Source organism: Mesoplodon mirus, assembly GCF_964341445.2.
Source record: "Mesoplodon mirus genome assembly, chromosome: 14".
Taxonomy (NCBI): domain Eukaryota; kingdom Metazoa; phylum Chordata; class Mammalia; order Artiodactyla; family Ziphiidae; genus Mesoplodon; species Mesoplodon mirus.
In genome coordinates, this window is record NC_138990.1 from 44,049,995 (window position 1) to 44,071,933 (window position 21,939).

At 41.3% G+C, this 21,939-nt stretch overlaps 1 protein-coding gene across 1 annotated transcript in view; it reads right to left on the bottom strand.

The window, feature by feature from the left end:
* Positions 1 to 3,942: 3,942 nt before the first annotated feature.
* The window catches only part of DNAJC27 (DnaJ heat shock protein family (Hsp40) member C27), a 39,643-nt gene continuing 21,646 nt past the window's right edge, over positions 3,943 to 21,939 (bottom strand). The window contains exons 4-7 of the mRNA XM_082642692.1: positions 18,200 to 18,364; positions 17,441 to 17,563; positions 11,342 to 11,502; positions 3,943 to 7,797 (exon numbers count right to left, since the gene is read on the bottom strand). Coding sequence (XP_082498818.1) covers positions 7,665 to 7,797; positions 11,342 to 11,502; positions 17,441 to 17,563; positions 18,200 to 18,364 — 582 coding nt within the window. The 3' untranslated portion in view covers positions 3,943 to 7,664. The remainder of the gene's footprint in view (positions 7,798 to 11,341; positions 11,503 to 17,440; positions 17,564 to 18,199; positions 18,365 to 21,939) is intronic.

Below are 21,939 nucleotides of genomic sequence, written 5' to 3' on the forward strand. Positions count from 1 at the left end.
TAAAGACATTCATGTTCTTGAAAGTCCTTTGAATGTTTCTGTCACTGGGAACTTCTCTTTGGCTATCTTTCTAAAATTATCTAATAATTTTTAATATCTAATATCTTTCTAATAATCCTTTTTTGGACCCAGCTTCCTGTCCCATCTCATCAAGTCTTTCTTTTCTTTTAGGCAGCCCCAACCCCTAGAAGTCTTGTTCATTTCTTATGAAGAGCAGCTCGGCTCCGTGCCTCACCACGCAAAGCCACAGTACTTTCCCTTATACCTAAAATTTCACTAGGATGCTTCACTAAACAGAGCTCCTGTCCAGCTCTGCCAGCAGTTCAGAGTGCCTGGCAGAAGCTCGTAACTTTCCTTGAACCTGATTACTTTCTTGGGCAAGGCGCTCTCCTCACCAGCATCTGTGAGCAGGAGGGAATAGTGTGGGATTTATCATCTTCTGATATAAATGCTGACGTCTCCCCTAGGAGACAGAACTGCCTGGTAGGTTGCTTTTATATGGCGTGATGTTAAAAGCTTGAACTTTTATAAATTTATCCTAATAAAATGTTGCTGTTAAATAAAAGTCTCATATCGGAGTTCACTAGAAATATAGGGTTCTGTCGATAAAAAGCACTTGACAACCACTGACTTGGGGCTTTTCTATTTTCTCCCTGCTAGTCAGATCCGAGATAGTTTCTTTTGTTTTCTTTATCTTTCCTTTTGAACAACTTGATGTCTTTCCTCTCTTTAGTATTTATTTCATTAACCTTTTTGTTTTCTCTCATGTTCTGAAACCAGCAGAATGTTCACATCCTGATATCTGAGGCATGAGGCACCTCAATTTCTCTCAGTCATAGCAGACTCTTAATTTCTCTTCCCTAGAACAAATGCTTTCATGGACTGCATCTGCTGATTTTATAATTATCACTAACAACTAACTGTTTTGGATGCATGGAGAAATAATTTTCCTAAAGTCAACTGATCACAATTTTAACTGGGTGATATCCGAGATATACACTATTTACTTAACTAAGACAACAACTGAGATTCTAGATATTTACCCCTCCAGATGAACACAACCTTATGAACTGCTGTGGAAGGATATATTACTATTTTAATTATTAATATAAAACGTATATAAAGAAATTCCTAAGTCTAGTACTATTTCCTCCAGGTCAACAGGAAAAACAACTTTGTATAATGATAATGGTTACGTTCTCAAGAAAAAAATTAATATAGCATTTTAACAACCTACATGATCTTTAGTATGTAGTAGCAATCAGCGTATTAATTGCAAAACTGCATATCTTGAAGAGCAGTCAAAAAATGCAAATTTGCCTCTTCAGAAATAAACCTACAGGAAAAAATAAACTTTCTTCAAAACTTCACAAATGAGGGCTTCCCTGGTGGCGCAGTGGTTGAGAGTCCACCTGCCGATGCAGGGGACATGGCTTCGTGCCCCAGTCCGGCAAGATCCCACATGCCGCGGAGCGGCTGGGCCCGTGAGCCATGGCCGCTGAGCCTGCGCGTCCGGAGCCTGTGCTCCGCAACGGGAGAGGCCACAGCAGTGACAGGCCCGCGTACCGCAAAAAAAAAAAACTTCACAAATGAAAAAGAACAATGACAAGAATGTAAGCTCCACAGGGCAGGGATTTTTGTTGGTTCTGTGCTCTGTTACATCCCCAGTGCCTAGAACAGAGCCTGGCACATAGTAGGTACTCAATAAATGCATGGTGAATGAATATTAACAATGAAGTTTGATTAGAAATTTAAGATATTATGGGACTTACCTGCTGGTGCAGGGGTTAGGAATCCACCTGCCAATGCAGGGGACACGGGTTTGAGCCCTGGTCCAGGAAGATCCCACATGCCGCGGAGCATCTAAGCCCGCGCGCCACAACTACTGAGCCTGCACTCTAGAGCCCGCAAGCCACAACTACTGAGCCCACATGCCACAACTACTGAAGCCCGCATGCCTAGAGCATGTGCTCCGCAACAAAAGAAGCCACTGCAATGAAGAGTAGCCCCCGCTCGCCGCAACTAGAGAAAGCCCACGTGCAGCAATGAAGACCCAATGCAGTCAAAAATAAATAAATTAATTAGTTAACCAATTTTTTTAAAAAAAGAAATTTAAGATATTAGAAGTGCCCCTGATAGACAATGGGTCAAATGGAAACAAAAAAGCTAGATAAAATTGTGCATCTTAAATTGATCCTGAAACAAAATGAATAAACCTAATTTTTCTTCTCAGTTTACAATTGGTTATTCTTGGTTTAAAACATAGCCCAAGGGCTTCCCTGGTGGCACAGTGGTTGAGAATCCACCTGCCAACGCAGGGGACACAGGTTCAATCCCTGGTCTGGGAAGATCCCACATGCTGTGGAGCAACTAAGCCTGTGCACCACAACTACTGAGCCTGTGCTCTACAGCCCGTGAGCCACAACTACTGAGCCCATGTGCCACAACTACTGAAGCCCGTGCTCCACAATGAGAGAAGCCACCTCAATGAGAAGCCCGTGTACCGCAATGAAGAGTAGCTCCCGCTCACCGCAACTAGAGAAAGCCCACACACAGCAACGAAGACCCAACATGGCCAAAAATAAATAAATTAAAAAAAAAAAAAAACATAGCCCAAGACTTTAGTTGAAAACACCAAGCATTTGGATATATTTTAATATATAAAATGTCATAATATACTTATCAAGTACTGTACCCATCTATAGACCATAGCTTTCTCATCCCTGCTCATGATCCTTAATGTCTATTATTTTCTAATATTCTTTTAGTTGCAAGTAACAGAAAACAAACTCCAGGAAACTTAAGCAGAAAAGAGAAGAGTGGAGATTTATTAGAAGGATTCTGGGGTGCTGATGGGCTTGAAGAACAACCAGTTCAGGGGATCTCAGGGGACTAGAAGGAAAGTCTTAGCCATCAGGACTCTGACTCTTTCTGAATGTCTGTTTCATTCTCTCAAATTTTTTCTATGAGGTTGGAATCAAGGTTGCCAGCATCAGCAGGACTCCTCCTATCTTCCTCTCCTGAGAAAAAGTTTGTTTTCCTAGATCCAATTAGAAAGATCCCAGGGAGGGATGCCAATTGGTTCAGCTTGGGTGACATTCCCATCTCTTGGGCCAATTTCTGTGACCAGGGAGGAAGGGCGGGTCATAGGAGGATTTGGCAACTCCCCTTTAGAACACGTTAGCAGTATGGAGAGGGTAGAGCAGTTCCCCAAAAGAGTGGTGGGCATTCTCAGGTGATAACGAATGTCATTCATAATGAAAATTAAAGCTCTTGTTTGAAGTCTTCAGAGATAGACCGCCTTCTGTGGGTTGGCCCTACAAGGCTTTCACTTTCAAATTTGGGTTCACAATAGTCTGTTACTTGGGCTTCCCTGGTGGCGCAGTGGTTGAGAGTCCGCCTGCCGATGCAGGGGACACGGGTTCGTGCCCCGGTCCGGGAAGATCCCACATGCCGTGGAGCGGCTAGGCCCGTGAGCCATGGCCGCTGAGCCTGTGCGTCTGGAGCCTGTGCTCCACAACGGGAGAGGCTGCAACAGTGAGAGGCCCGCGTACCACAAAAAAAAAAAAAAAAAAAAACAATAGTCTGTTACTTAAGGATTCTTGTTGTCCAGGGACTAGTCAGCTGAATTATTAAGTTATTCAGCCAAGATCTGCATTATTAAAATGAGATAACAATAGTTTCATTTGAATTAAAAAGGCACACATAATATTAGTATCTTTCTTTAAGAGATCAAAACACTTTCATCACATTTAATTAAGGTTAGCCTGAGGGACCAGTGAATAAAATTTCCTCCACTTTACCCACTGGCAACTAAAGCAAGATGTCTTATCTATGATCTCAGTTGGTAAGGAACTGGATTGGCTTCTAGACTAGCATGTTCTACATTAAGGACCAGTATCTCAACAAATAAGTGCAGCCCACAGACCGATCTTTGGCATTTGCCTTTACTTTATAAAAATACACAACTTAAATACATATGACACTCTCTATACAAGACATAAACAGCTGTTAGATTTAACATTTTCCATTAGTTCAACAGAAAGCAAGTATGTCAATTACTTCGTAAGAGCAAAGGATTTCTTTAGAGACTATGCATTCCCAGCTCAAGGGCAGACCACCCCGTGGGCCACTGATGCAGGAAGCTCACCCAAACTGTACAACTTTCCAGCAAGTCATTTCACCAACATGGCCTTTATTGCATGGCTTCCTATTGCACTGCTTGTCAGACATAATCTAACTTACCCACACCACAAGTTTAAGCTTTAGTCTTCTCTAGAAATGCTTAATGGAAAAACCAACGTATAAACAGTAATAACTGTCTCTTACAATTGTGCTAAGTACCAATCATGAGAAATATGAACCCCTCTTCACTTTGCAAAACTTGCAATGGAAGGTGGTTAGCTGTATTTCACGGCTAAATTCCTCTGCAAAAGTTTTACAAAAACGTTGGCAGACTCAGAGTGAGCTATATGGAGTGTGGTGGAGAGGGAGTGACATCCCAGGGCCCACTGAAATTGCTTATAGGACAGGCACTGTTCCTGTCAAAGTCAATGTGCGCATGGCCCTACCCTTTCGAACTTGAGACTGAAATACCTCCCTCCCCCTCAAGATTCTGTCATTGCTCTATGAGGAACAGCTACCTCATTACTGATTCAGAGCTTAGAGGGGCTGCCCATTTACTCTGGCTTTCTTTCAGAAATTTCGCTGCCTTATCTGTGGCTCATTTAGCAAACAGTGAATTATGTACTAGTTTATCTGTATAAAGAAATATTTACCAGTTGAGAATTCAATGCAGAAAAAAAAAACTATACTAGAGTGAGTTTCCTGAGGTAAATGTAGGCCTTAAAGAAGAGAGTGCAATCTACAGACTTATAGCAATTTATCTTGGGTAGCACCAGAATACCCCCAAGTCTGGACTTTACTGAGCACACATTTATGTGAAGAAATAAAATGACAATGCTGAAGTAAAAGAAATGTTGACAGTTGAGAATATCAATTCAAAAGGAGGCAGGAAAGAGGAACGGAGGAACAAAAGGAGGGTATATTTTAGAGTTCTTAGGTAGGTTGGACAATTAATTTCAAAAGCCCACAGGTATTTCTAACAAGTTTTAAAAGTGTTCATTCTTGGTGACTCAGATGCAGAAGAAATGGCTTTTCTTGAATAAGAGCTGTTCGAACTTTTTATTCTTTTTCGAAAAACATGACTTTCTATAAAAATTTTTTTAGCCACTGAAATTATTCTGCTAGTTATTACTCTCACTGATGTATTGTGCAATCCTAACTGGCTGAAGAATTTTAATAAGGTTGAACTACAAAGTACATATTTGCACCAAGAATTTAAATTAATGCACAGAGGTCTGTAAAATTTTGTATGAAGTTACTTTTCATTGCAGATCAGGCTTCATTACTTCTTGATATTCTACTCAAGGATTACGGAAATCAGAAAAATTCTAGGACCCTGAAGCTTAACTTTCTTTTACATAAATGAAGTAGTACATGGCCATCCTTAATGTTAACAATCAAGGTGCTGGGAACTGAGTCTCAAGACCTACGACTCAAGATCAGGCTAAATTTCAACAAGTCACTCACTATATAAGGCTATGAATGGAAGCACTAAAGAACTCTCTCTGCTATAACTGCTCGTCTGCACCATGAAGTTGAACAAGGTGACCAATCTAGTGTTTAACAACAATGATGAAAACTGGCACCCATTTTTACCCAGGGCCACATACTCAGCGACCTGTCATGTCCATTTGGGCTGACACCACCATGCACAGGCCCTCATAAATATGACCCTCCTAAGTCCTGCTGTAAGAACAGATCTATGTTTAATTACTTCAGGCACGATGAAGGTCTTAAGCAACATTGAGGCCCCGAAGAACTTTGGGCTGGAGTTCTACAGGCCCAGAGCTAGTTAAAATTAAAAGACCAGAGGAAAATCCCACAAGAAATCATACTCGTATCTCAACTTATAGAAAAAAAAAAGCATTCAATATCACTGAGATGAAAATTCATACTAGAAAACAATGCTCTGACAACCAGCTCAATGCAGCTCAAGGGCAGCCACACAAAACAAAGCTGCCTTGATGAAGGGAAGAGTCCAGAAGACTGCAGTAGGCTTGAATTAAACGAAAGTGGTTTTTCTTCTCCGGTGGTAAGGTGAATGCTCCTTGGCGATCAATATGGAATAGCTGTTTAAAATTCACAGACAGTAATGTTTTATATACTTTAAAGCCCCAGTTAGTGCAGCCTGGTCACAGCTAAATATCTGAGTAACATGAGAGTGATGGTGTAACGAGCCACGCAGTGACACTGGGTCTGTAAGCTCTGGAAGAAAGGCTGATCCTCACACTTGATCTTCATCCACCCCTTGGATACTGAGGAAGATACTACAGCAAGAGAATGTATTTCTCTATGTGAAATTAATTTTCATAATCTGTAGCTTAAAAATATTACTAATCAGAAATTTGTAACCCAAGCAAAAGTAACAGAGATTCTTCTCACACAGGACTTAAGATCTCTCTGTCCACCACCCAAAGGATCCATATTTGTCTCTGGTCAACCAGGCCCAGGTGAAGGCTGCACAGGAGGATGGAAGAGTCAACAGCTGGAAGGCACGGATTCAAGGAAACAGAAATGGCGGCAGATGTGGACAGGAAGAGAAGAGGGAAGAAAGAGGGAACTAACACTGATGAGGAAGTGAAGAGGAGGCCCAGCACCCCTGCCTTTCCCACCTGCTGTGATGCAGAACATGATGTAGAAACAAAGAAGGCACAAGCCTCATATGGAGGCTCCCCTAGGGCATCAAACATGCCCAAGCCAGGCCGGCCGTGCCCTCTAGGCATGTGTGCTCAATCTAGTGTGACCTGCAGGCACTACTGTCTTGGAGTCTGACTCCTGATTCCTAGGCGATGATGCTCCCTAGAGCTACCAACACCCACTTCCACGGCCGGGGAGAGGCCTCAGATTCAGGGGCAGGCTAGCAGCAGCCAGTGTACCAGAGCTCGCGGCCGCCGTCGCTGCCTTTGCTCTCTTAGGACTGGCTGGTCTCTCCCCCTGGTGGCTGGAGAAGGGGAACAGAGTGAACGTCACAAAAGGGCTGCTCAGTTCAGAATCGTATCACCTCGTTTCACTTCCAAAGGGCTGCCAAGAGTTCATTAACTATAGATTGATGCTTAAAATACTACCTAAGAAACTCACTGTAAAAGGGGCAACTTGCTTGTGAGGTCACCACACTTTCAGGGATTCTGCTACGTCTGCTTCCATTTTTGTTTTCTTCTCTGATGATGAATTTTTTTAAAAAGAAAAAGTGAAAGGATCCTCCTATCCTCCTTCCAGAAACCTCATGGACTTTCCTGAGCAAAGTACCTAAGGGATGCTACACTGACAGAGCTAACAAACTCATGAGAAAAAAATCTTACATCATTCAGAAGTAGGAAATGAATGGTAGTGTGTAAGTGGCGCTTGGTTCTCTTCACTTCATCTCTGTGCAAAATGTCTATGGCATGGTAACAGGCACCCGAATTACTGATTTACAAATGACAGCACATGAGTGAAAAGAGCTGTAAGATTTTGTGGAGGAAAAACCCATGTTGGCTATTTTACCTCTAGGGAAAGTCTGTTTGGACTTGAGGCCCACACTTGTCTTTTTTTTCTACTTTCTATTTGATGTTTTTCAGTAGGGCTGTTCGGGCATTCACAACGGCTTTGAAGGCATCTTCACTACCAGGTGCTACACACTTGTCAGGGTGAAGCAGCACAGCAAGTTTCCGATATGCTTTATTGACTTCATCTCTACGAGAAAAAGCAAAGCTCTATGTCAGTATCGAGGTCAGCCCCCACCCTCCACCCACTGCATTTTAGCTGTTTGGATATCATAATATCTCTTACAGTAAGCATATCCCAAATAAATGTTACCCTTTCTCAAAGGCGGGACTAAAGGACTAGGAAACAAACAATGCACAAATAATATGTAACATTCAAGTAGAAAAATATAAAATGCAAAGTGAGTATACAAACAAACATGATCAGATGAAAATAGTACTCGGCACTTCACAGGCACTCGGCGTTTGCCGACGGAAGCACTGAGGACAGGGGCCATCAGGGCAGGCCCCCTGGAGGAGGGTTCTGGAAGAAGGTTGGTTCAGGGATTGACACAGTGGTGGCGAATACAGAGCAGCAGGGAGAGAACCGGCAGAGGCCAGGAAGGGAGCCGGAGCCCGCATGCAGTTCCAGGAGGAAACTGCACTGGGAAGTAACAAGAAACAAAGTTGGCCAGGGAGCAGGGGTCAGTAAGTGAAGGGCCTTGAAGGCAAAACAACAAAAAAGTTGGATGTTTAACAGTAGGTGTTTCATGACAAAATGGTGCTGGGAAAGCTGTTTTTGGAAGTTAGGAGACAGGTAGGAGGTTGTTACAATAACCCAAGCATGAATACAAGGGTTTAGATTAAGGTGTTTGTGGAAGCCAACAAGGGAAGGCAAAAGAGATAACAGAAACAAAGTCCTGGCAGAAGCAGATGATGAGCTGGGTATAGGGGTGGAGAAGACATGAGAAAAAGGGCTGAAATGAGTTCCAGGGTCATGGGGAATCTAAGGCCTCGGGGAAGACGGCGGCACCACTGACCAAGAAAGAGCCACTGGAAAGGGGTACCTGAGAGTTACAGTGAGCTCCCTGAGACCAAAGAAGAAACAGGAGAGAATTTAACGGTATCTAGAGAGGAAAGGAGCAGTACGATCAGTGTTTCACCAAAGACCAGGGAGCCCCAGGAGAGACCTCTAAGGAGCAGGAACTGCTGGGGTGGGGGCTGGAGACCACCTGGCCCTGCAATTCTCCCCGCTCTTCATATCCTCAGGTGTCAGGCCTCTGAGAGGCTTTCAAGTGCCCAGCCACTCCCCTGGTCAGAGTCTGGCTCTGTCTCTACCAGATGGTTTTATTTCCCACTTCCCTTTTGAATTCCTTTTGTAATTCAAGGTTCTTGTTAACTTATAAGCCTGGATTTGGTGCTTCCCCAAATCTCCTTTATTCTTTATCAGAAGGACTTCTAGTCTGGCTCTCCAAATCAGGGAGATGGTCTTTGATATCTTGGATGTGATATCATGTTTGTTTGTATACTCACTTTGCATTGTATATTTTTCTACTTGAATGTTACATATTATTTGTGCATATGTGATATCTTACGTGTCAGCTTGGGGAGACTGAGGTCATAGGGCTATGTTAACAGCTGTCCATGTCGCAGGCATACGTTCTAAGGCTTTTTCTGCTTTCTGATCTTAGAGGAGTCCTTCTGAATTTTCTTGTTTTACCTTGCATGTAGCTTTTCTACATAGATAATTTCGATATTAGCTAATAAGAATCACATTCTCCCTAAAAGACTCTCTGTCCTTGAGGCAGGAACAGCATCCTCTCTCTTTCCCATGAGTGAGTCTTGGGTTGGGCCCCTCTAGCCACTCTGCTTCCCGAGGAAACATGTCCATATGGGGTTAGTGGTTAGGCCTGGTACCTTTCAAGGATTCTGGATAGCAGGAGAAACTTTCAAGGAAAATTTTAGAGAAATAAGACTGAGTCAGGTGTGTAAAAAATATATTAATTCTACTGAAGAAGATTTTTCTTAAAGTTCAAGAAATAGTAAACATAGCACTGAACAAACATTAAAACTCTCTATAACTTAAAAAAAATGTTTTTAGGGAATTCCCTGGCGGTCTAGTGGTTAAGACTCCATGCTTCCATTGCAGGGGGCACGGGCTCGATCCCTGGTCAGAGAACTAAGATCCTGCAAGCCGCACGGCACGGCCAAAAAATAAAATAAAGGTGTATTTAAAAGATAAAATAAAATAAATGTTTTTAGGTTTTGCCCAAACGTGCTCATGCCATACAAATTAGTTTGATAGACCCAGAGGAACAAAGGTAAGAAAAGAACATGTTATATTGGTTAGGGATATGGAAATTATGGAGGACCTGTAAATTTTCGGAGATTCCAGTTAACCACAATGAATAAGTAAGAAACCAAAAGTTCCTTTTTCCCTAATGATTATTGTTCTAAGTTAATTAGTAAGTAATAGTTTCTTAGTTATAGAGCCAATATCCCTTGGAGATGAAACGGAAGAATTTAAGATGTGACTATGGAAATCTAAAAGGACATTTAAAAGCCACCAATTAATTTTGTGCTATGAGGTCATCTGAATTCCTTCAGGTGTTTAACAACTCCTCAGTAATGCCTGGCAAGTCCAGGGAGACCAATAACTGTCTCCCTTCTCCCCTCCTCTCTTTCCTTCTGGACTCAAAGATATGCTATGAGACCAAAATGGAGGAGATACTTAATGCTGTTGATGCTGACAAGGCTATTTCAAGAGCTACTTTTTCTTTTGTGGGAATCAAGGTGAAAAAGTAGAAAGGGGAGGAAAGCTATGGTGCAAAAGAAAAAGGTCTGAGAACTCTAATAATACATATAGTAACAGTATTATTATAGCATTAAAAGTTATATAACAATTGAAAGTTGTTAAGAGAGTAGATTCCAAGAGTTATAATCACAAGGAAAAAACATTTTTTTTGGTATCTATATGAGATGGCAGGTGTTAATTAAACTTACTGTGGTCACCATTTCACAATATATGTAAGTCAAATCATTATGCTGTACCCCTTAAACTTATACAGTATTGTATATCAATTATATCTCAATAAAACTGGGGGGAAAAGTTATATAATCATGCTGGATAATGATTTATTCTTTCACAAAGAGTAGTGATTATATTTCCTTTTCTCCCAAATAATTATTTTGGATAAAATAAAATAATTTAATATAAACACACACAGATGAGGAACTAGCAGGATTTCTGACAGAGATAGAAAGAGACAGAGACAGGCAGACACACAGTGCTCAGGGTCAAGAACCAATTCTACCACTAACTCCTGAGGTCCCTGACTGTGTTTTTAGTCTCACTGAGTCCCAGTTTTCCCACCTATGAAATGAAATGTTTGGACAGGTTGATTGCTAACACTCTTTCCTTCTCTAAAATTCTATGATTTAAGAATTCTCTCTTTTTTTTTTTTGAGGTTACATTAGCTTCAAGGCTCTTAGTCAACAAAAGCAGAGCATATAATTTCAGAAGGTACTTATATAATACACAAACCACATAGTTCCCACGTTAAGCAACTGTGCCCTCTGTTTTCTCCCTTTGGTATTCACTTAATTCAGTGAAGGAGCATTATTAAGTAATCTAAGATATTTCCACACATCTTCATATTTCTAGCCAATTACAAGAAGATATCGCACTATAATTCCGATGATTGAGTCTTTTTCTGTAACAGAAGGCAGCACTAATATCTGAGAACACTGCTTACCTTGAGGCCCCAGGTTTGACTCCCAACATGTCCCAACTATCTTTACTATTTCGAATTCTGCGAATGGTGTCTGCTTGTTCTTTGCTGAAACTAGCACTGTTATTTGTGATAGGACGTTTCCCGCCGTTTTCACATAAATCAACTATGGATACATAAAAGGTCTGCAAAAAGAAAACACATCCCAGAGGAGAACTGATTTTGAGAAAATAGGAATTCCTTCTACATCAAATTAAAGAATTTTAATATATTCCAATAACTTAAAATTCACAATAAAGCAAACGTACTTTGGAAGATTTTTTTCTTTCATACTATACATACATATATGTGTGTGTGTATATATATATATATATATATATATATATATTTAAGCACACAATAAGGATAAGGAATAAAATTTCAATGGCTTATAATCCTACTCTCAGATAACCACACTTGACATTAAAAACTAGTACATGAATATTGTTAGAAAAATTCAAATAGTAGGAAAAAGTGTAAAATGAAAACTGTCTCCCTACCCCTCAAGTTCCTCTCCTTGAGGTAACCATTGTTAATATATTATTTCAGTATCCTTCCAGAATAATTTTCTATCAGTACCCAGTCCATACACACATCCAAACCCTAAGCATTTACATAAAAGAGAGCAGATTAAACACACTGCTTAGCACCTTGCATTTTTTTTTCACATAATAATAAATCTTGGAACCTTTCTCTAGCTGCATATAGACACTTTCTTCCTTCTTTCGTTTAGGATTTTTTTTTACATCTTTATTGGAGTATAATTGCTTTACAATGTTGTGTTAGTCTCTGCTGTATAACAAAGTGAATCAGCTATATGTATACATATATCCCCATATCCCCTCCCTCTTGCGTCTCCCTTCCACTCTCCCTGTCCCACCCCCTAGGTGGTCACAAAGCACCGAGCTGATCTCCCTGTGCTATGCAGCTGCTTCCCACTAGCTATCTATTTCACATTTGGTAGTGTATATATGTCCATGCCACCCTCTTACCTCGTCCCAGCTTACCCTCCCCTCCCCTCCCCAATTCCTCCTTTTAAATGACTGTTCAGTATTCTACTGTGTGAGTATACCATAATTTATTTAACCAACTCCCTATTCTTGGACAGGTCAATTGTTTCTAGGTTTTTTCACAAACAGCGCTTTAGTGAATATTTTTTTATGTGTATATATCTCTGCACACTTGTGGGAATACTGCTTTTGGATAAATTCCTAAAAGAATAACTACTGAATGAAAGTGTACGTGCATTTTACTTTTCAATTTTGACAACTTTCATACAAAAAGGCTATACCAGTTTATACTCCCATCACTGTGTATGGGAGTGCCTATTTCCCCACACCCTTGTCAACATTGGGCATTATCATACATCTTCACTTTTGCCAAGCTGATGTGTATCTCACAGTTTTTATTTCATTTCTTTAATTATAAGTGAAATTGAGTATCTTTTCATCTGCTTATCAGTCTTTTCTTGTTCTGTAAACTGTTCATATTCTTTTCCTATTTTTATAATGTTTTTCAAAGTGAAAACTATTTTTTGATCCTGCTCATATTTCATGCTCTATGCACTATTATTGTTGTTGAATAACTTCACTCATAAGACTAATTTAATACACTATGGCTGCTTTTAAATTGACTTATCTCCTCATCCCTCCATTTCTTTTTTAATCTCTTCCTCTTTTTTTCCAGATATTTCTATAGTGCCTATTATCATCTAAAACTTTTATCCTTTTCTTTGACTCCTCTTTCTTATCTCCAGTATTAGCTAATAAATTTGGCAAGCTAAACAAGAAGCCTTGACATGTGAAAAGGGGTGTCAAAGGAAAAGCCATTAGATACCAAGACAAGAGAAGTGTTAACTTAGTTTTAGTCTGTCTTAATACTGCTCTGTGTTAACAGTGTAAGATAAAACCAAGTTCCTTCCTGACATAAAGTGTCTATTAAATATATAGAAAACAAAGAAAGTATTGATTAAATTGAACCAGCAGGAAAGCACTACTTCTAAGTACTTACAGAATAGTTTATTACACTCTGTTACCCCCTTTTTTTTAAAGACTATCCATTAGTTCTACCCAAGATTAATCTAGAAAAATAAAAGCAACCTAAAAGGGATCACAGTTCACAAATGTTTGCTTGTGCTATGTATCAATAAAGTTTTCTTCTAGTCTGTAAGTTAACCTAAAATATAAACACTCACAGATTTCTGAGGGCACAAGCATTTACTCCTAACACATAATGTTACAGAAGGCTAGCTGTGGTGATATAGAGAATGCTAGAACTGAAGTCAAAAGTCTGTTCAAATTCCTTGTCTGAGTGCCAGCCATGTTGGAGTAATGGGTACTGGACTGAACCTCCTGCCATAAACTACTATAAAAGTGACCAAATATATGAGGTAACTCTTTTCAGGTAGTGAACAACAGCAAGTGCAAGACTGCTCCTTGGTCTTCTACCTGGAGTCCAATTCCTGACCCTGTCACAGAAAGCCAGAGTCTGAGCAGACACAAAGTCCCACTGAGCTAAGGAGGCAGAGGTGAGAGCTTGAGGATGCTGAAGTGGCTAGAATCTGTGGAGCAGGGCCTTGGATAGGAGGGAATTGTGTGGAGTTGGGCCCCAGAAGTCCATGTGAGGGTTCCCTACTAGTTTGTAGCTGAGGGCTAGGCTATAAATACATAGGATGAGATCACCTGAGGCTTATCAGATAATAGCTACTAAGGGGTTGAGAACAGAACTGACTAGTGGTGTGAGGGGAAGAGCCATCCTGGGGACACCAGAATTTGGCCTTGCCAGAGGAGAGAGACTGCCTTAACATCTCATTAATACCCCTAGCATCTAGCTGAGACACCCAGAAAGGCTTTGCCTTAGGAGTTAGATTCATTCTAACAAAACCTAAAACCAAGAACTGACAAGATCTGCGAGGGGAACAGAATTTGCAGGCTGAGTCCTGCCAAATTAGAAGGGCTTGGGAAACACTTTGGGTTTCCTTCAGATCCTTGCTATTAAAGCAAAAAGTCAAGCCTACACAAGTTCAATGTAATCTGCCAATAACTGAACTGCCTGCTGAAACAAGAACCAACATTCTTCTGAGGAAAATAAACAAATCTAGAGTCTCTATAATGTATTGTCTACAATGTCTGGTGTTAAATCAAAAATCACTACTCATACAAAGAAACAAAAATGTGATCCATAGTCAAGAAAAAAGCAGTCCATAGAAACTGAACCCAAGATGGTTCAGATATTGGACAAAGACTGTAAAGCTGCTATTATAACTATTTCAAAGAGATAAAGAAAAATATGTTCAAAATGAGTAAACAGAGAATCTCAGCAAAGAACTGGAACTACACAAAAGAACCAAATGCAAATTCTACAACTGAAAAGTAGTGAATTGAAAACTTCACTTGGTAGATTTAACAGCAGATTGAAATCAGATCAATAGAGACTATGCAATCTGAAAAACAGAGGAAAATGGAAGAAAAATAAACAGTCTCAAGGACTATGGGAAAAAATAAAATGGTCTAATATATACGTAATTGGAGTCCCAGAAGGAAAAGAGAGTGAGAATAGGACCAAAAAAAATTGGAAGAAATATGGTTTAAAAAAAAAAAACTTCCCAAATTTGATGAAAAACACCTGCTTACCAATCCAAGAAAATCAACAAACCCCAAGTAAGATAAATATAAAGAGAACCACACCTAGGCACATAGCACAACTGCTGAAAATCAAAGATAAACTCTTGAAAGTAGCTGAAGGAAAAGAAGGACATATTATATATAAAGGAATAAGAGTAAGAACAGGTGCTAACATCTCATAGGACACAATAGAGGCCAGAAGAGAATGAACCAGTGTCTTCAAAGTGCTGAAAGAAATTTAATCTCTAACAGTTATTTATACCTCTTGGACAAATCACTACTACTCTTAGATGTCCTCATATCTGAAATGAGAATGATACCTGCCACACATTAAGAGTCTCATATGAGTGAAGCATGTAAACTTCTCCAGAAGTTTAATTGGTTAATTTAATTTAAATGGTTAAGTATCATGATTGCATACATATAGGTACAAACTATGTACCTATATAGTCTATGTATTCAAAAGAATAGAAAAGTGGCAAACCAATATCAACCTTATTTGGTCTTGAAATAGACGCTACTGATGCTCAATTCAGCCTGTCAGCCAAGGATAAAACCTGTCTTCTAGTAGGAGGGGTGACATCTTGTTAGAAGGAAATTCAGCACAAAAGATTAAATAAAATCCCACTTGATAATTAAGAACAACTCTTTATAGTATAGCTACATTATTTGAAATGCTAAAAATTCCCAAAATATCAGATATATTCATAAGAAAAAATGCATTATTCATGCCACCACTTAGTTTCAAATGTGTCTATAATTAAGAGTTGACTGGACTTCCCTGGTGGCGTAGTGGTTAAGAATCTGCCTGCCAGCCTTTCTCACCTTCTGAGATGGCCCACACTCTGTCTGTGAAGTGTGTTTCTCCCAAGGCCGCTCTCACCTTCTGAGATGGCCCACACTCTGTCTGTGGAGAGTGCTTCTCTCTAAATAAATCTACTTTAGGACTTACCTGGAGGCGCAGTGTTTAAGAATACGCCTGCCAATACAGGGGACATGGGTTCGATCCCTAGTCTGGGAATATCCCACATGCTGTGGAGCAACTAAACCTGTGAGCCACAACTACTGAGCCTGCACTCTAGAACCTGTGAGCCACAACTACTGAAGCCCGCATGCCCTAGAGCCTGCGAGCCGCAACTACTGAGCCCACGTGCAGCAACTACTGAAGCCCATGTGCTCTAGGGCCTGCGTGCCACAACTACTGAACCCGCGTGCTGCAACTACTGAAGCCTGCACACCTAGAGCCCATGCTCTGCAACAAGAGAAGCCACCACAATGAGAAGTCCGCACACCACAACGAAGAGTAGCCCCGACTTGCCACAACTAGAGAAAGCCTGCGCACAGCAATGAAGACCCAACACAGCCCAAAAATAAACAAACAAACAAACAAATAAATAAGTAAGTAAATAAAATCCACTTCTTACCTAAAAAAAAAAAAAAGAATCTGCCTGCCAATGCAGGGGACATGGGTTCGAGCCCTGGTCCGAAGATCCCACATGCCACAGAGCAACTAAGCCCCTGCGCCACTACTGAGCCTGCGCTCTAGAGCGCACAAGCCACAAGTACTGAAGCCCGCATGCCTACAGCCCGTGCTCCACAACAAGAGAAGCTACCGCAATAAGAAGCCCAAGCACCTCAAAGAGTAGTCCCCGCTCACCACAACTAGAGAAAGCCCACACGTAGCAACAAAGACCCAAAGCAGCCAAAAATTAATTAATTAATTTTTTTAAGAAAAAAAAAATTAAAAAAAAAAAAGTTGACTATAATTTGTTGTTTAGGTAGTCTCCCCCCTTAAAATTATTCTAGATTAGTAAATTCTAAAAAATGACCATCTACTCAGGTTGCCATGTTAGTCCATCCTTCTATTGCCTATGTGATTGGTGAGACCGAACTTTTACATATGACTGGCTGGATTCTGCAATGATAGTCTCCTGGTCTCTAACTGTACCCCCATGGGCTATGATATAGGATTATATTAGCTATGGCAAGGCAACTTTGCCAAAGTAATGCCTTCACTTGATTATGCATACAAACGTAACCAAAGGTGGTTTTAAAGAAAATCTTTGTCCCATTTAAGTGAGTATATAATAAGTGTTGTTAAACTTGATGATCATCAGGATCACCTAGAGAGATTTTTCAAAATGCAGGTTCCTCGGCTCCATCAAAACATTAAGCTTTCGGTAGGTCTGGAGCCCAGCAATTTTTATTTTGAAGAATTTCCCCAGGTAATTCTGATGAGCAGCCAGATCTGGTCTAAAACAGACAGCAGACAAATATCACACATACACACACACTCATTCTCTCCCTCTCTCTCCCATTCTTTCTTTCTTACTAGCTTCGGAAAAGAAAGAGCTTATTCTAATGAGAAATTCCTATTACTATTTTGCTTCTCATAATTTACACTAACATTTGGTATGGTCAGCCTTGACACAAACTCTAAAACAATAAAATGCTAGGTTACCTGGAACATCTCACTGATTCCTTCTCCAGTTTGAGCCGAAGTTTCGAAGTACAGGAACCCTTTGCTTTCAGCCCAAAGACGTCCTTCACTTTCATCAACACAGCGGTGCTTAGCACAGTCGATCTGAAATTAACGGTTGGGGGCAGGGGGAGAGAAGAATCCAACCTTGTCCCACTAGAATAGGCCCAGTAGGTCTCTGTCAATCCTTTGCTGAGGCAAAAACTCTTCTTAGGTGAACCCCAGCACTAGCATATAAAATTATCAGGAACAAAAAAGATGAAAAAATTACTTATATTGAATGTGGACTGATTTTCTGTGGCGAAACCACAAGTGCCTGATACCAGCATTCTCCCTTGAGAACACTGCTACTGCTCACCTCTGTGAAAGCTGGCTTCATCACATCTGCCACACCTGAGGGCCATGGTCTGCCCATCACACCTTTCCACAGTCCACATTTCACCTAATTGCTTCCCCTTCTCCAATCAGGTCAGAGTGTTATTATTAGGCTCCACCTCTCCTGCTCAGTCACCAATAGCCTCCCCAAGTATGGCACCCGTGACAAAAAATGGATAAAAATCCTGATGTGCCAGGTTTTATTTTTTAATCGTTTTTGTTTTAGGGACCTTTGTTTTGAAAAGCTGTTGATTCCTATATTACAGATTGCAGAATTTTTTTCTTTTTATTTATTCCCCAAAACTCAGCCACACTCTTCCCATAATGAACCTAGAAAGTTAAGCATACCATTTCCAAAGCAGTTACCTTGTTGGCACACACTGCAAATACAATATTTTCCATGTTTCCATGAGGTCCAAGATCTTGCTTCATTTCTGCCAGCCATGCATCAAGGGCATCAAAGGAATCTTTCTGCCCAACATCATAGACCAGTATCACACCCTGTGTGTCCTTGTAAAACTCATTACGAACCTTTACATAAAAGAACAGGTGTACAAAATGTAGGTATTATGATTTTATAAAAGTATATCTCACAGTCACTGACTTAGCAAAGTGTGTTCTTTTGTGTATCCATAGTGTTTTCTAATTGTACTACTGGCCTTTGGAGGGCTTTTTATAAAATCAAAGTAACATAATAATAATAAAAAAAGTCTCTTAGTATAGAAGGACTTGTGATAGAACTAACGGCCTCCTGCCCCACCCCTCCTCACCTCCAGTTCCACTCCCCAGAGGCGATCAATCTTTAATTGTTGTTAGTAGGCCTTTAAAAGAACACAAATTATATAGCATTCTTCTTAAGGAGAACTAGGAAGGTGAATGAATAATTAAAAAGAACTTAAGGCAAAAAATGACACAAGTATCAGCAGTAGGTACAGCCATTTATATATCACATCCCAAAGCTGGCTTCCCCCAGGATGCTAGGCAGAACCTCCCTATGACTCTTGGGTCTCTACAGCAATTCTAGAACTCCAAACTCTTGAGTGTCTGTGTGATGCAGTGGAAAAGAGCATGGGCTCTGGAGTCAGATCTGGGTTCACACTTACTTACTAGTTGTGTGATCTTGGGCAAGTCACATAACCTCTCTGCATCTCAGTTTCCTCATCTGTAAAATGGGGATAACACTACTTACTTCACAGGGTTATTAGGATTAAATGAGATAATGAAGGCAGAGCACCTAAATACTACCTGGAAAAAAATGTGTATCAGCACCTTCTCCCTTCCTTCCTTGCATTCATTCTGACTGTCCTCCTTTGATGTTCTTACTAAAAATGGCAACTGAGGACTTCCCTGGTGGTGCAGTGGTTAAGAATCCACCTGCCAATGCAGGGGACATGGGTTCGAGCCCTGGTCCGGGAAGATCCCACTTGCCATGTAGCAACTAAGCCCGTGTGCCACAACTACTACTGAGCCTGTGTTTCTAGAGCCCACATGCCACAACTGAAGCGCGCATGCCTAGAGCCTGTACTCCGCAACAAGAGACGCCACCGCAATGAGAAGCCTGTGCACCGCAACGAAGAGTAGCCCCCGCTCGCTGCAACTAGAGAAAGCCCGCGCACAGCAACGAAGACCCAACGCAGCCATAAATAAATAAACAAACAAACAAACAAACAAACAAACAAATGCTCCTTTTAAAAAAAAATGGCAACTGACCTCTGGGGCATATCTTCAATTCTGGGAAGAGGCAGCATGAAGTACAGGGCGCAATAAAGTGGTAGAGGCGCTAACGTGACAGGTTAGGCGGATAAGGAACAACACTGACAGACTGGGTTTTTTTTTTTTTGCGGTACACGGGCCTCTCACCGTTGTGGCCTCTCCCGTTGCGGAGCACAGGCTCCGGACGCGCAGGCTCAGCGGCCATGGCTCACGGGCCCAGCCGCTCCGCGGCATGTGGGATCTTCCCGGACCGGGGCAAGAACCCGCGTCCCCTGCATCGGCAGCATCGGCAGGCGGACTCTCAACCACTGCGCCACCAGGGAAGCCTAGACTGGGGTTTTCAGGCCAAAATTCCAGTAAGAATCCTGACGGAGGCCATGTATTATACGTTCTTTTCAGAAAATTCCAGTAAGTACTCAGACTCACACTGGATATGTAGTAAGAATGGAGACATCTCTCACACGTCTGGCATGAATTGTCTATAGGTTTCTGAGCAGAGAGAGACACCTGGACCAAGAATATAAGTGCCTCTTAATTTATATAAACATAGAAAGCTATCCCCTAAAATCAAAACCAACAAAATTGGAACGAATTTAATGTGATGAAGTCCAGGAAGGTGTCTTCTACCCTCAGTACTCATGGCCCTTAGCCCTCCTGCAGGAGTTACAATAGAGTTTTCCCTTCTGTCTAGAAACTCCTGCTGCCTGGACTCCCACACACCACGTTCTCCAGGCTCTTTACTGATCTCTCTTCCACCGACTCCTCTTCTCTCCAGTGCTCCCACTCCAGTCTCTGCCGCCACAATCCCAAACCCTGTCCTGGGCCCTCGTCCTCTCTTTGTTATCCTTCCTCCCAACTCAGCAAAATCAACCACTTGCGCGGTTTCAACTGTGAGAACCTCCAAGCTGAGTCCTTTCATCAGCGCTTCTAGACCCACATTTCCAATGAGCTCTAGACTCCAGCTGAATGTCCTGTTGGAAACTCAGATTCCATCTGCACAACAGGAAACCCTCCAATTCATTCCTCCCTAAACTCTTCCTTCTCTTGAACGTCTAGTGATGAAAGCAGCACACCCCTCGCTGAGCCCCTCAGGTTGAAAGCCTGGTGTCAGCCTCTGCTGCTCTTCTGTTCCTTTGCCCAGCAGATTCAAACAGTCCTGTAGAAGCCGCCTCTGCCAGGCTTCTTGCCCTGTCACTTCCTTTCCATTTTCATTGCCAACATTATCTCTTGACTGCACAACTGCAAGAGTCTTCTAAGCAATCTCCCTAGCAACGTTATATATTGTGTATATTTATCTTTTTAAACCCCAGCTCAAAAATTCTTTATTGTTTCCCTACTGCCCACCCTCCAAAGTTCACACTCTTTTAATTGATATTAACAGTGTCTGATCAGTCCTCCACCAACTCCCCAGCTTTATCCCCCTCCTGTTCCCTGTACTTCACACTGGATAATCTCTCATTCCCCAAACCTGTCCTATGCCTTCCTAACTCCACCTGGAAATGGATACCTCTTCATCTTTCACTTTCTAAGGTCTAGCTATAATGCTGTATCCTTCATGTAGCTTCTTCTTCCCCCTTTCTCACCATCTAATCCCCTCCACCTGCAAAACAGAATGCAATCTCTATGTCCCCTGGAATACCACAGCATTCTGTACTTCTAATAGCACTCATGTCACTTCCTGTCTAGTTTCATAGTTTGTAGCATATCCAGTGGTCTTCCCCACTAGACTGTAAGTGACATGAAGGAACATATCTTTGTGTCACCCCCTGGGCCTAGCAGGTATAAGTATTTGTATAATCAAATGGCTGAATGTGCTATAGTAGAGAACAAAAGTAGAGGCCAAAGGGGAAAAGAATTCCAAAATCAGATCATGCTGTTCAGAGGGAGATTTGTGTGTAAAAAGAGAATTAAATGAGCTCAATGGATTTCTCTTTCAAGGGACTCAAGTTCAAGTCTGGGTTCAGCAACTAGCTGTCATCTTGAGTAAGTGACTTTATTACCTCAAGCCTTAGTTTCTGTAAAATGGAAAGGTCAAAGTTGATGCCTCAGTGGTCCCTAGAGTTCCATTATTATTACCTCCCCAAACAGCTTTCTACTGTAGTCCTGGCAGACTTGCCACATCCAAAGTTTAATTAAATAGGATCCTAAGGGAACTGGAATTATTTAATTTTAAAGCAGAGATGGCAAACTTTCTAGCTTGTAGGTTAGAGAAAGCTGTTAGTTTAATATCACTCAGGCCTCAGAAAGTTTTAATAGACCCACTAACTCATCCCAATAAACCCCAGAATTCAGCTGTGTGCACCAGTGGAAGCAAGACTCGTGGTAAAATACAGGCCATCATTCTCTTGGGAGTCCCCTCTCTGACACTTTCCTCCGAGATTGCTATCTGACAC